Here is a 15,113-nt window from a genome sequence, read left to right on the forward strand (position 1 = left end):
AGTGAGTAGGGTAGGGTAGGGTAGGGTAGGGTAGGGTAGGATAGGATAGGATAGGATAGGATAGGATAGGATAGGATAGGATAGGATAGAATAGAATAGAATAGAATAGAATAGAATAGAATAGAATAGAATAGAATAGAATAGAATAGAATAGAATAGAATAGAATTAACCAGGTTGGAAAAGACCTCTGAGATCATCAAGTCCAACCTATCACCCAACACCATCTAATCAACTAAACCATGGCACCAACCACCCCATTAAGTCTCTTTCTAAACACCTCCAGTGATGGTGACTCCACCACCTCCTGGGGCAGCACATTCCAATGGCCAATCTCTCTTTCTATGAAGAATTTCTTCCTAGCACCCAGCCTAAACCTCCCCAGGCACAGCTTGAGACTGTGTCCTCCTGGTTGCTTGGGAGAAGAGACCAACCCCCTCCTGGCTACAACCTCCCTTCAGGTAGGTGTAGATGGCAATAAGGTCTCCCCTGAGCCTCCTCTTCTCCAGGCTAAGCAACCCCAGCTCCCTCAGCCTCTCCTCACAGGGCTGTGCTCCAGACCCCTCCCCAGCTTTGTTGCCCTTCTCTGGACACCTTCCAGCAACTCAACATCCTTCCTAAACTGAGGAGCCCAGAACTGGACACAGGACTCCAGGTGTGGCCTAACCAGTGCTGAGTACAGGGGCACAATGACTTCCCTGCTCCTGCTGGCCACACTATTCCTGGTACAGGCTAGGATGCTATTGGCCTTTTTGGCCACCTGGGCACACTGCTGGTGCATATTCAGCCTACTGTCAACCACTACCCCCAGGTCCCTCTCTGTTTGGGAGCTCTCCAGCCACTCTGACCCCAGCCTGTAGCACTGCATGGGGTTGTTGTGGCCAAGAATGCCTCATCTGTTTCATATGCCTGACTGCCTTTCTCTTTTTTGTCTACTAATAGAAAACTAAGCATGGATTGCCAAGTGGGTGAGGGAAGGGCTGTGGACATTGTCTACCTGGGCTTTAGTAAAGCCTTTGACACTCTCTCCCACAGCATTGTCCTTCAGAAACTCAGGGCACAAGGCTTGGCTCATTGCACTGTGGACTGGATAAAGCACTGGCTGAATGGCCAGGACCAGAGAGTGGTGGTCAATCCCTAGTGGTGTCCTTCAGGGTTCAGTACTGGGGCCTGTCGTCTTCCATATCTTTATCTGGATGAGGGCATTGAGGGCACCTTCAGTAAGTTTAGAATAGAATAGGAATAGGAATAGGAATAGGAATACGAATAGGAATAGGAATAGAATAGAATAGCATAGCATAGAATAGAATAGCATAGAATAGAATAGCATAGAATAGAATAGAATAGAATAGAATAGAATAGAATAGAATAGAATAGAATAGCATAGAATAGCATAGCATAGAATAGCATAGCATAGAATAGCATAGAATAGAACTAGACTAGACTAGAATTAACCAGGTTGGAAAAGACCTTTGAGATCATCGAGTCCAACCCATCACCCAACACCATCTAATCAACTAAACCATGGCACCAAGCACCCCATCCAGTCTCTTCCTAGAAAACACCTCCAGTGATGGTGACTCCACCACCTCCCTGGGCAGCACATTCCAATGGGCAATCTCTCTTTCTACGAAGATGACAGCAAGCTGTGTCTGCTAGAGGGTAGGGAAGGTTTACAGCAGGACCTGGACTGGTTAGACCCATGGGCCAAGACTAATTGTATGCAGTTCAGCAAGGGCAAGGGCCAGGTCCTGCATCTGGATAACAACCACCCCATAGTGAGCTACAAACGTGGGGAGGTGTGGTTGGAAAGCTGCAGCTTGGAGACAGACCTGGGGCTGTTGGTTAATAGTCAACTGACCCTGAGTCAGCAGTGCCCAGGTGGCCAAGAAAGCCAGTGGCATCCTGGCTTGGGTTAGAAGCACTGTGGCCAGCAGGGACAGGAGGTGATCATCCCCCTGTGCTCAGCACTGGTGAGGCCACACCTCGAGGGTTGTGCTCAGTTCTGGGCCCCTCACTACAGGAAGGACACTGAGGGGCTGGAGCATGTCCAGGGAAGGGCAGCAAGGCTGGAGAAGGGCCTGGAGCACCTGGGCTGTGAGGAGCAGCTGAGGGAGCTGGGGGTGTGCAGTCTGAAGAAGAGGAGGCTGAGAGGAGACCTCATTGCTCTCTACAGCTCCCTGAAGGGAGGTTGCAGTGAGGAGGGGGCAGCCTCTTCTCCTGGGTGTCAAGCACCAGGACCAGAGGAAATGGTTTCAAGCTGCACCAGGGGAGGTGCAGGCTGGATGTTAGGAAATAGTTGTTCACTGAAAGGTTTCTCAAACACTGGAATGGTCTGCCCAGGGCAGTGCTGGGGTCACCATCCCTGGGGGAGTTCAAGCAGTGTGTGGACCTGGCGCTTAGGGACATGGTTTAGTGTTGACCCTTCAGTGCTGGGTGAAAGGGTTGGACTGGATGACCTTGGAGGTCTCTTCCAACTGGATGCTTTCTGTGATTCTGTGATTTGACCTTCTTAAGAAAATCCTTATCTTTCTCTATCTTCCTAAGCACTGATGCTGTGAGACAGGATGAGGGTTGGGTGCGTTTGGGGTTTTTTATGTCCTAAAAAAGACATTTCTTCTTGCTGCCTCTCATAGTTGATCATTAAGTGTCAGATGTCCGTGTCTGAAGTCAGTTTTAACAAGGTGTGCCACCAAGTGTTTTGGCTCTGAGATGTCAATGTTACAAACCAGCAACTCTATTACATCAGGAGGTATTTATGGGTTTCCCAGAGGATGTGCCCTAGCATGTGCTCTTGAGCAAGGGAAAGGAAAGACTTTGTGGAGCAGATGTTCTCTGGATCCTTCTGATGTATTGGTCTATTGATTAGTTGCCTAAGATCATGAATCTAGGCTGGGTGATCTTTGTTGCTTGCTTCCAGTGCCTTGTTCCCCAAACATGTTCATGCTTGGGCCATTTCCTAGTTGCCTAGGACCAAGAATCTAGGCTGGTTGATCTTCTTTAACTTGCTTCCAATACCTTGTTCCCCAAAAATCTTCATGCTTGAAGTAAGTGTGCTGCTGCTAATCATTAGCTTCAGTAAACATTTACTTAAACATTTACTGCTGGATATCATAGTCTCTGGCTACTGCAAACACATTTATCAGCTGAGAGTCCCACCCCCCATTTCATCCTTGGGTACAGACATGCTGGATGAATTTCCAGACAGGGCAGACTAAAGTCCAAGGTAACAACACCAAGCATCTGCTGGCAGCTCTGCATGATGGATGTGGCTTGGCTGAACTGGGTAAGGGCAGTTTGAAGGTGCTGCTTTCACTGTGCAGCGAGGAAGTGCAGTTTGTAAACAGCAGCTCTTTTCCTTTGGGCCCCAGAGATGCAGTATCCAGTGATCTGTTGGGTTATGAGGGAAAAAGGCACACTTCATAGCAGTGAAACGCTGCTGCCTCCCTAGCCTGCCATGGGGTTGGACTTGGAGATCCCCAGAGGCCCCTCCCAACCCCTAGCATCCTCTGAACCTGTGATCCTGTGAAGTTGCAGGGGTGTGGAAAGGAGAAATCATGGAATCACAGAATCATCTCAGTTGCAAAAGGACCTATAAGATCAAGGCCAATTGTTATCTGACTCTGGCAAGTCTGATGCTAAACCATGTCCCTCAGCCCCACATCCCTGTGTCATGGTTTGAGCTGGCATCATAACTGTGGCCCTTGCTTTCTCACCTGTTGATAGATGTGTCTTCCTGACACACAAGTTCCACCCTCTTTTCTCTTTTGGTTCTGTGAAGTATTGATTGTCTAGGCAAGGATCCACCTCTCTATCCCATACCAGCACTTCATCTGGGCAGGGATCTAGGCAAGCATTGATTCACCTCTCTATCCCATACCAGCACTTCATCTGGGCAGGGATCTAGGCAAGCATTGATTCACCTCTCTATCCCATACCAGCACTTCATCTGGGCAGGGATCTAGGCAAGCACAGGGATCCACGTCTCTATCCCATACCAGCACTTCATCTGGGCAGGGATCTAACTCCCTGATTTGCTTTACAGGCTTTGAAGAAGTGGATAGAGGCAAACCCTCTGCTGAGCCATGTAAAGCCAGGTGTGTTGATGGGTCATGGAAGAAGAGACCAAAAAACAGGTATGGAAGTTTTCACTGAGGACTTCTTCCTGTGTTCATCTTCTGTGCTCTGGAACAGAAGAAAGTCATGCAAGTTTGCACCATGCTTTCTACCCTATCTACAGGACCTTTAACCAACCCCAGGGAGATGCTTGCTTTCTCTGTACAGTCTTTGGTTAGAGCAGCAGTAATACTGTCAGTAGCTTTTGCTTCAGAGATCTTTTAATAGTTGAAGTTCAGCAGCTGTTCACTATTGTGGCTTCCTGTGGTTGTTTCCAGTGGTATTTTCCCTGTTCCCCTTGCAGACCTCTCTTATTTTGTGTTTGGTGGCACAGAGATGCTTTAAGGTAGAAGAGAGGATAGAGCTGAAAAGAATTCTGCATGGCTTAAAAGCTGAGAGTGAATTTGGGCTTAAACTAACTAAAGCTGCACCAGGTGGCTCAAAGAAATTTCAGCTAGGTGTTGTGTCTGAATTGGAGTTTCCTGGGGGGACAGTTCTTGTGGCACATCAGCAGGACTGCCTGACCAGCAGTGGGTGCAGTATGCAACCAGCCTGATGTGCAGGCTTCAAGTACTTTTCCCAGATCAAGAGCAGATGCTCATTTCTAATCACTTCACCCAAGAACAAACACAGATGTCTTGCTCCAGGAACTCTTCAGTCCTTTTTTCCTGACCCAGCTTCTTCCTACTGCAGGTATGACCCTCCCAATGCAGAAGGTGATACTGGATGCATTCAGAACCAACAAGGACTGCAGACTGCTGATTGCTACATCTGTTGCTGATGAAGGCATTGACATTTCTGAGTGCAACCTCGTTGTGCTCTATGAGTACTTTGGCAATGTCACCAAAATGATCCAAGTCAGAGGTATGCAATTTCACAGCTGTTACTTTGAAGCCTGTTTGGGGCTGTAGATGGACATAAAAGTGTCCTCTGTGGATGCTGTACTAATGTGTGTGTGACTTGCTGTTGTTCCTCTGTGCCTTTGAGTGAAGACAAGTGAATCAATCACAGAATGGTTTGGGCTGGACCTCCAAAGATCATCTAGTTCAACCACCCTGCAATCAGCAAGGACATCCTCCACTAGGTACAGGCTCAGAGCTTTGTTGAGCCTGACCTTGAGTATCTCTAGGGATGGGGCCTTAACTGATGGGGCCTCAACTGAGGGGACCTCAGCTGATGGGAGATGATGTGAAAAATTCTGTTCCCAGAACTGACTCCTTGGCACTGCCTGACTTTTTCTTTGCTGTGCAAGGCAGCCATGCTGCACAAAGCTTTTGAACTCTTGAGGGCTGATCCTTCCAGTGGAAAACTCTGGGACATGGTTTAATGGTGTCAGGTTGATGGTTGGACTGGATGATCTTTTCCCAAGCAACACAATTCTGTGGGTGTATGATTCTGTGATAATCATGCACATCAGCAGAGGAGTGCCAAGAAAAGGTGTGGTCAGAGCAAACTGTTCTGACTGTGACAATTTACAGGGGGCTGCTGCAAGGGAGTTCCAGGAATTGCCTTGGTTTCTGAAGAACTTCCCTTGCCCAGTGGCTTGTTATAAACTCAGCTGTTCGTGGGGAACTGAAGGTCCTTGCATCTGCAAACCTGTAACATTCAAGACCAAAAATACCCCAAAAAACCCCAAACAAGCAGGAACTTTGTTTCTGCCTTGCCTTGTCTAAAGCAGTCTATCAGCAAAGGTGGTGAATGCTCTGGAGAGCAACTCCTGTGAGGAGCAGCTGAGGGAACTGGGATTTAGTCTGGAGAAAAGGAGGCTGAGGGGAAACCTCATTGCTCTCTACAATACCCTGAAGGGAGGCTGTAGTGAGGTGGGGGTTGGTCCTTGTCCCAAGTAATATGCAATAGGACAAGAGGAAATGGCCTCAAGTTGCATGAGGGCAGGTTTAGATTGGATATTAGCAGCAATGTCTTTGGTGGTGGGTTGATGACTGCACTTGATGATCCTAGAGGTCTTTTCCAGATGAAACAATATTATGATTCAGTAGTCTGGGTATGAATCTTGGTGGCTTTACAACACAGCCAGCAGAGGGGAATGCAGAGCCACCCTCAGTACTGGCTTTTGCTTGGTATTCCTACATGTTATGAGACTGCCAATGTCTTTCAGGGGTGCCCCTACAATCATTTATCCTGTAACCCAGGTAGTCACCTTCAAAATTTATTGGGAAGTGATCTGCACTGTACTCAGTCCTCTGCTTTCAGGGTTTGTGTCCTGTGATTTTTCTTGGGCTTGCCTTATGATGAAATAATGGGCCCAGAATTCCAGTTTATGGGCAACAGGATACTGTTCACTCTTAACAAGCCATGAAGATACAAACAATCACTGGGTTGGAAGGGACCTCTGGAGCACACCGAGTCCGATGGCCCCTACCTCCAGAAACTAACTAGACCATGTTGCTCAGAGCCCCATCAAGCCTGACCTTGAATGTCTCCAGGGATGAGCCCTCCACCACCTCCCTGGGCAACCTGTTGTGGTGTTTCACCACCCTCAAGAGTAAAGAACAGAGAAAACAGGTTGCATCAGTTTTTAAACCACATAAAATCATGATTTGGGGGAATGTGAGCTCAGAAGCAGATTTGAGCACTTTTTCTAGCTAAAATACTTCTAAAGTGGTAAGAGCTCCCTGCAGTTTCTGAAGCTGGCCTGTGTTACAGCAGCAAGAAGCAGGCAGGGAGCAGGAACCACAGAGAAGAGGTGGCACTTGCTCTTGTTTCTTCCCATGCCAGCAGTTCCTCAGGTTTCTTGTGGTAGAATACTTCTTTGGTTTTCATGGACATCAATTAGCAGGACAGAAAAATAGACTGAAATGAACTTTCCTTCAAGAAGACAGAATGATGCTGTACAATGACTGAAATGTCAAGCATAGGATTAGAAGATCATAGAATTGTTCTGGTGGGAAAAGACCTCTGAGATCATCCAGTCCAGCCACCAAACTAACACCACCACAGCCAGTAAATCACATCCCAAAGTGCCATTGACCACACATTCCTTGAACACCTCCAGGGATGGGGATTCCACCACCTCCCTGGGCAGTCTGTTCCAATCCCTGACCACTCTTGCAGGAAAAAAATTTCTCCTGATATCCAACCTAAACCTCCCCTGCCATAACTTGATGCCATTTCCTCTTGTGCTATCAGCTGTAACTTGTTAGGGGAGACCAGCCCCCACCTCACTCCACCCTCCTTTCAGGCAGTTGTAGAGAGCAATGAGGTCTTCCCTCAGCCTCCCCTTCTCCATAAACAGTCCCAGTTCCCTCAGCTGCTCCTCACAAGACTTAGTCTCTAAACCCTTCACCAGCTTTGTTGCCTGAACTTAACTGAGGCAGCCACAGAAGCAGGCAGTTACTGGCTGGGGGATGTCCATGAGAATACCTGGAAGGGGGAGCATCTTCTTCTGGTTTGTGATTGAAGAAAAAATTGCTGAGAATGCTCTTTAGAAGCAGCACTACCTGAATCTGAACATGGGAAACAAAAGGCAGCCACCCAGAAGGGCCTTCATGCCTCCTGCTTTGGCACAGCTGGGTAAGAGTAACTAAGAGGATGAATGTGTTGCTGTGCAGGTCGTGGAAGGGCAAGGAACAGCAAATGCATCCTTGTGACAAGCAAAACAGAAGTGGTTGAGAATGAGAAACACAACCATTACAAGGAAGAAATGATGAATGAAGCTGTTGAGCAGCTGCAGAACTGGGATGAAGCAGCATTTGCAAGGAAGGTTTGTACCCCTGGGGGGCTTTTGTACTCAAAATCTGCAGGCACAATCTGTATCAAGAACAGTGTGGCCAGCAGGAGCAGGGAGGTCATTGTGCCCCTGTACACTGCACTGGTTAGGCCACACCTTGAGTACTGTGTCCAGTTCTGGGCCCCTCAGTTTAGGAAGGAGGTTGACTTGCTGGAATGAGTCCAGAGAAGGGCAATGAAGTTGGTGAGGGGTTTGGAACACAGCCCTGTGAGGAGAGGCTGAGGGAGCTGGGGTTGCTTAGCCTGGAGGAAAGGAGACTCAGGGGTGACCTTATTGCTGTCTACAACTACCAGAAGGGAGGTTGTAGACAGACGGATGTTGGTCTCTTCTCCCAGGCAGCCAGCACCAGAACAAGAGGACACAGTCTCAGGCTGCGCCAGGGGAGGTTTAGGCTGGAGGTTAGGAAGAAGTTCTATACAGAGAGAGTGATTGCCCATTGGAATGGGCTGCCTGGGGAGGTGGTGGAGTCACCATCATTGGAGGTGTTCAGCAGGAGACTTGATGGGGTGCTTGGTGCCATGGGTTAGTTGTTTAGGTAGGTTGGATTGGTTGATGGGTTGGACACCATGATCTTGAAGGTCTCTTCCAACCTGGTTTATTCTATTCTATTCCATTTCTATTCTGTATACCAGGATCACAGGATGTTAGGGGTTGGAAGGGACCTCCAAAGATCATGGAGTCAACCCCCCTGCCAGAGCAGGACCATAGCAGCCAGCACAGGTCACACAGGAACACATCCAGACAGGCCTTGAAAGGTTCCAGAGAAGGAGACTCCACAACCTCTCTGGGGAGCCTGTTCCAGTGCTCTGTGACCCTCACAGTGCAGAAGTTCCTCCTCATGTGGAGGTGGAACCTCCTGTGCTGGAGTTTATATCCATTGCCTCTTGTCCTGTCACAGGGTGCAAGTGAGCAGATCCTGTCCCTGTGCCCCCCCTCTTGACCCCCAGCCCTCAGATATTTATAACCATTTCTTAAATCCCCTCTCAGTCTTCTCTTCTCCAGACTAAACAGCCCCAGGGCTCTCAGCCTCTCCTCACAGGGCAGTGCTGCAGTCCCTTCATCATCCTCATAGCCCTCCCTTGGACTCTTTCCAACAGATCCCTGTCCCACTTAAACTGGGAAGCTCAGAACTGAATGCAATATTCCAGGTGAGGTCTTACTAAGGTAGAGTAGAGGGGGAGGAGAACCTCCCTCAGTCTGCTGTATCAGCCTTCATCTGCTTGGCCTCTACACAGGACCAAGGAGTAACCTGAGGAAAGTGTTGACTATATTTGGTTTCAGGCCAGGGCTAGATCAGCAGAGGATCAGAGAATCATAGAATGCCTCAGGTTGGAAGGGACTTTAGTGATCTTCTACTCCAACCTCTCCACCATGGGCAGGGATGCCTCTCACCTAGACTCAGCTGCTTAAGGCTTGGCTGCTCTTCTTAAAGGGCTCTGATTCTGCATGAGTAAGATATAAGGATTGTGAGGCATCAGAATATTGCATGCCAGCTTCACACTCCATAGATATTTAAAAGCCTTCTGGTTCAGGTATGAAGATCTTCACATAATAAAAGGATTCATAAACCAGTGTTTAGACTGGATCTTAGGAAGAAGTCCTTCAGCCAGAGGGTGGTGAGGCTCTGCAACAGGCTGCCCAGGGAGGTTGTGGAATACTCCTCCCTGGGGGTGCTGAAGGCCAGGTTGGATGAGGCCTTGAGCAGCTGAGTCTAGTTGCGAGGTGTCCCTGCCCATGGCAGGAGGTTGGAGTAGATGATCTCTGAGGTCCCTTCCAAGCTGAGCCACTCTAGGATTCTGTGAGCTACAGGTTCCCAGCTCCAGGCTCTGGCTATTGCCTCTCTCTCTTCCTGCAGTTTCTGTGGTCTCTGGAGCTCTCTTTCCACACTGTGACCTTCCCAAAGCAGCAGTGCTACTTCTGCTGCAGAGAGTCTCACATGACTGAGGCCTTCAGAAGAACATAATAGCACTAGGACCAAAGGGGCCACAGAGGGGTAGAAAGGAGGAAGGAACAGATGGCATAAATGCTCACCACCAGGGACCCTGATCTGAGCCTTACATTCCCAACCTGACAGAAGTCCTTCCTTTGGTATGAGTTGCTAGAAAAAAGGCATGTTTTGTTGGTTTGCTTTTAAGTCACAGGCTTCTAGGTGCTGCTTATCCTGAGTGATGTTTAGAGAGAATTTGGGGCTTCTCTCAATTGCATAATGATCTTTATTCCTCTTTCTCTCTTAAAGATACATGTCCTGCAAATGAAGGAGAAGGTGTTACGAGACTTCAAGAAGAAAGAAACAAGACCTCAGCTAGTGGAAGGGAAAAAAAATCTCCTGTGTGGAAAGTGCAAAGCTTATGCCTGCAGTACAGATGATATCAGAGTTATAAAGGTATGCCTCTGTATGGAGACCTCCCACACCCAGGAAAACATCATGGAAGTCAGCATCATTGAACTGAGCAGTGAACAGCACTGTTTGTCAGCATGGAAAATAGGTTACCTTGTGGAAACTGGGGAGGGAGAAAGAAATCCTGAGTAAGCCAGTAAACCTCAGCACCAGTCATGACTGTTTCTGTAGCTGGGGATGATGATTCAAGATGCTTCAGTTCTCCTGAACTCTCTCTTCTCTTAAAAGTGATGACCTTTTTTAACCCCAGGCAGAGCTACAGGCTGGGGTCAGAGTGGCTGGAGAGCTGCCAAACAGAAAGAGACCTAGGGGTGCTGATTGACAGCTGGCTGAACGTGAGCCAGCAGTGTGCCCAGGTGGCCAAGAAGGCCAATGGCATCCTGGCCTGCATCAAGAAGTGTGGCCAGCAGGAACAGGGAAGTCATTGTGCCCCTGTACTCTGCATTGGTTAGGCCACACCTTGAGTCCTGTGTCCAGTTCTGGGCCCCTCAGTTTAAGAAGGACATCGAGACACTTGAAGGTGTCCAGAGAAGGGCAAAAAGGCTGGGGAGAGGCCTTGAGCACAGCCCTGTGAGGAGAGGCTGAGGGAGCTGGGGTTGTTTAGCCTGGAGAAGAGAAGGATCAGGGGTGACCTCATTGCCCTCTACAACTACCTGAAAGGTGGTTGTAGCCAGGAGGGGCTTGGTCTCTTCTCCCAGGCAACCAGCACCAGAACAAGAGGACACAGTCTCAAGCTGTGCCAGGGGAAGTTTAGGCTGGAGGTGAGGAGAAAGTTCTTCACCGAGAGATTTGTTAGCCATTGGAATGTGCTGCCCAGGGAGGTGGTGGAATCACCATCCCTGGAGGTGTTCAAGAGGGGATTGGATGTGGCACTTGGTGGCATGGTCTAGTCATGAGGTCTGTGGTGACAGGTTGGACTCGATGATCCTCGAGGTCTCTTCCAACCTTGGTGATTCTGTGAAAATTATGTGAACTTCAATGACATAACCTCCCAATGCAGCTGCTGGGTATTGACTTTCCTGATCAGCATAAGAGTGGAAGTCTCCCTACAGCTGAAGAGATCTCTCCCACCATTTCTGCTGACTGAAAATTACCCAAGCACTGAGATCAGCTGACTCTTTAGCTTCTTGGCTTACAGGTCAGCTTTCAGTTATGAAAGGCAAGCCAAACCATGGTTTTTACAAGAGGACCCCTTCCATTCCTCACTATTGACTTTGTTTTCCATTCATGAGGTAGTTCACCTTGCTTCTAAGGATCTCATGGGAGACATTTTTATTGTGTTTCTGAACTGAAAATAATTTCTGTGTAGGCCCAAGAAGCCACTGCTCTGAACATGGAAAGTGGTGATCATGAAACAGAGCCTTTTCTTGGCACTTTCAGTCTTTCCAATTCAGAAGTTTGTCCTTTCAAAGCTTCTGCTATTTGTGCTGCACTGGAAAGTGCAGTTGTGATAAAGGGCTTGGGGTCACAGCTGAGCACTGCAGGGCACTTGAGGTCACAGCTGAGCCTGCCTTCAGGCACTTCCCCCTGTAATCAGGAAAATGTTTTTGGAGTTGCTGTTTTTATCAGCTGGTTTTTACCCACTCCATAGATTCACAGAAGGATTTGGGTGAAAGGGATCTTGAGGACCATCTAGTTCCAACCCCCCTGGCATTGGCCAGGGACACCCTCCACTAGACCTCATCCAACCTGACAGATAGAGTTATGTAGTGTTCTGCACAGGGTAGGTGCACAGGTGGGGAGAGCTGGGAATAGCTCAGCCTTCTGAAAACCAAGTTACATTTCTTGGACAAATAACAAGGAACACCTCACAGGCACCCCTCTGACTGTTCCTCCATTCTGTTCTTATCACTTACAGCTGTGCAAATAGATCCAAAGAGTTCAGAAAACTTTTCAGGAAGGCTTTGTTTGCTAAGTTCCCTGCAAGTAAGCCCTCACAGTACTTTAAATCATCCCAAGTTCTGTCACAGCTCAGCCTACTCATGTAATGGGAGTTGCAGTTCCAGGAGGAGCTAAGTGTTCTCAGACTCTTGCTCAATTTGTAGATACACTTTCAGATTAAGTTTGTTTGCTTCTTGGGTTCTTTTTAAATCTTTGGTTATGCCTCTTACAAACACCACCTGTAACTCCTTTACCTTGTCAGGGTTACTTTTTCTACCACTCCAAAGTAATTGCATCACCCCTGGTGGAAAGCTGGGTGTTATATAGATTAAAAAAAGAATAGGAAGCAGGAGTCTATTGAGGTGCTTCATTGTCACTGGATCACAGGATGTCAGGGGTTGGAAGGGACCCAAAGAGATCATCAAGTCCAACCCCCCTGCCAGAGCAGGACCATACAATCTAGCTCAGGTCACAGAGGAACACATCCAGACAGGCCTTGAAAGTCTCCAGAGAAGGAGACTCCACAACCTCTTTGGGCAGCCTGTTCCAGTGCTCTGTGACCCTTACAGCAAAGAAGTTCCTCCTCATGTTGAGGTGGAACCTCCTGTGCTGCAGCTTACATCCATTGCTTCAACCCGTTACCTTGACCCAGGTGACTCACAGTATCACTAAGGTTGGAAGAGACCTTGAGGATCATCAAGTCCAACCTGTCACCACAGACCTCATGACTGGACCATGGCACCAAGTGCCACATCCAATCCCCTCTTGAACACCTCCAGGGATGGTGACTCTATCACCTCCCTGGGCAGCACATTCCAATGACAAATGACTCTCTCAGGGAAGAACTTTATCCTCACCTCAAGTCTAAACCTCCCCTGGCACAGCTTGAGACTGTGTCCTCTTGTTCTGGTGCTGGTTGCCTGGCTCTTTTTACCTTGTCCAGGTGACTCCTATTTTCATGCACAAGGCTCAAAAGCAAGTTTTTGAGAGAAACTAAGCAAGTTCAAGTATGTGTAAGCTGATGACTGAGTGAGATGTAGTCATTTTAGTTTGGTAAGCCCGGGCCTGGGCCTTTACAGTACCTAACATTTAATAAGTGAGGTAAAAAAAGAGTGAAGAGGTGAGGAGGGTGGAAGGTTGACACCTTCTATGAGAGGATGCACCTCAACAGAAGAGTGTGGGGTTTTTTTGTGAGAGGAAAGGGCAATGTCAGCTAAAAAAAAGTCCAAACAGAAAAGAGGAATGGTGTTTCTACTACTGAGCATTTCTGTCACCTGTTGTTTCAGGTATCTCATCACACTGTCCTGGGAGATGCATTCAGGGAGCGTTATGTAACAAAGCCCCACCACAAACCAATGAAGTTTGACTGTTTTGAGAAGAAAAGCAAGATGCACTGCAAAAACAGCAACTGCCACCACGACTGGGGCATCACAGTGAAGTACAAGATGTATGACAACCTGCCTGTGATCAAAATCAAGAGCTTTGTCGTGGAGAACGTTGAGACTGGGAGACAAATGGACTTCCAGAAGTGGAAGAACATCAATTTTTCTCTGAAGAACTTTGATGATGAAGAAATGTCCATCTGAGCTCAGCACTGTGAAGCACACATCATCACCCTCCTGCACAGAGAGGAAAGAGCGGATGGGCTGTTTCCACGTGGAAAGTGTTCTTGGTTCTTTATGCTGTCTGATAGGGTAGGCATCAGCATCTGCCATGAGGAGAAAAGGCTGGTATGGCCACTATAAAGACCAAACAATTGTGTTTTCTCATGAGGTATTTCACTAGATGTGTTAATGTCCTGGACAAACATGCAACTAAGCATCTAGATCCTAATCCTTGCTACTGAAAAAACCCAAAAGTTGGCCTGAAAAACAGCCCCAAAATTAAGCTGAGTGGCCAAGTGCTGATCTCACTTTAGCTGAAAGGCCACAACTTCAACATGTCTGTGTGAGTCAGAATCTCCTCTGTTTTACCATGGAGGGTGTACCTCCAAGCAAACAACGTGGCTTCTGCATACTGAGACCTTCAGTACTACTTGAGATACTTTTAAAGCCTGACACACACACAAAAAAGCTTTTAATGCTCTGTGCATTTTGCTATATAGACAATAAAATGTCCAGTAACTGTTCTGTAAGGGGATACTGCATCTTTTAAATGCATCTTTGTAATAGAGAATGCTTCTGTGACAGTCTGAGAAGAGCAACAGGACTTGAGAGCCCTACTGGAGGAGGCATCTTCTGGATTAAAATGGCAGCACTGTTTTCTGCTGCTGAAGGTGAGGAATGGATACCTCTCTGTGTGATGCCTAACTGAAGAAGGCTCAAAGAGGACAAAGCAGATGAGTAGAGATGTGAAGATGGGTGGAGAAGCTTAATTTAGATGGTGATGAGCATCTACCCTGATGTCCTGTCTCATGAAATGGCATCTGAAATCTCTCAAGAACAGTAGCTCTGCAGACTTCTTGTCAGAGGTGAACTAGAACTGGAACGGTCCAGGTGTTAGTGTCTTTTAAATGCCTCCTCCACCCCCAGATCCCAGACTGCTTTCAGAAGAACAGAAACTTTCACAGTTATGAAAAGCATTGATAATTTGTACATTCCAAAACACCTGCTGACTTCTCATCATCTTCCACCAGACAAACCTTCCATATTTCTGTGACTGAGATCAAGTAGATGATCAGCTCACGTTATGCATTTGATAGAGGGTAGGAGAATTGTGTGTCTGAAACACCTCAGCTCTGAATGAAACAAAACACCTTGGACAGGAACCTAACTGAGGGTCATTTAACCTACCCAAACCTTCACCTGTGAGACTTGGGGATATTGTTTTAAACAGTTATGTTAAAGCAAAAACAGCTTCTGGTTTGTGGGGGGGTTTTTTTGAGCATTGCTTCATGTTCTACCTCTTGTCCTTGCCTTTTACTGTGAAAGCTTGTGCAGGAAGCTTGAATCCCAGTCCTACAGTGACCTACT

At 47.7% G+C, this 15,113-nt stretch overlaps 1 protein-coding gene across 1 annotated transcript in view; it reads left to right on the top strand.

Moving 5' to 3' along the window:
* The window catches only part of RIGI (RNA sensor RIG-I), a 38,162-nt gene extending 24,420 nt beyond the window's left edge, over window positions 1–13,742 (top strand). The window contains exons 14-18 of the mRNA XM_009900321.2: window positions 4,044–4,134; window positions 4,808–4,978; window positions 7,684–7,835; window positions 10,099–10,245; window positions 13,428–13,742. Coding sequence (XP_009898623.1) covers window positions 4,044–4,134; window positions 4,808–4,978; window positions 7,684–7,835; window positions 10,099–10,245; window positions 13,428–13,727 — 861 coding nt within the window. The 3' untranslated portion in view covers window positions 13,728–13,742. The remainder of the gene's footprint in view (window positions 1–4,043; window positions 4,135–4,807; window positions 4,979–7,683; window positions 7,836–10,098; window positions 10,246–13,427) is intronic.
* Window positions 13,743–15,113: the final 1,371 nt, after the last annotated feature.

The sequence above is a fragment of the Dryobates pubescens genome, chromosome Z, assembly GCF_014839835.1.
Source record: "Dryobates pubescens isolate bDryPub1 chromosome Z, bDryPub1.pri, whole genome shotgun sequence".
Classification (NCBI taxonomy): domain Eukaryota; kingdom Metazoa; phylum Chordata; class Aves; order Piciformes; family Picidae; genus Dryobates; species Dryobates pubescens.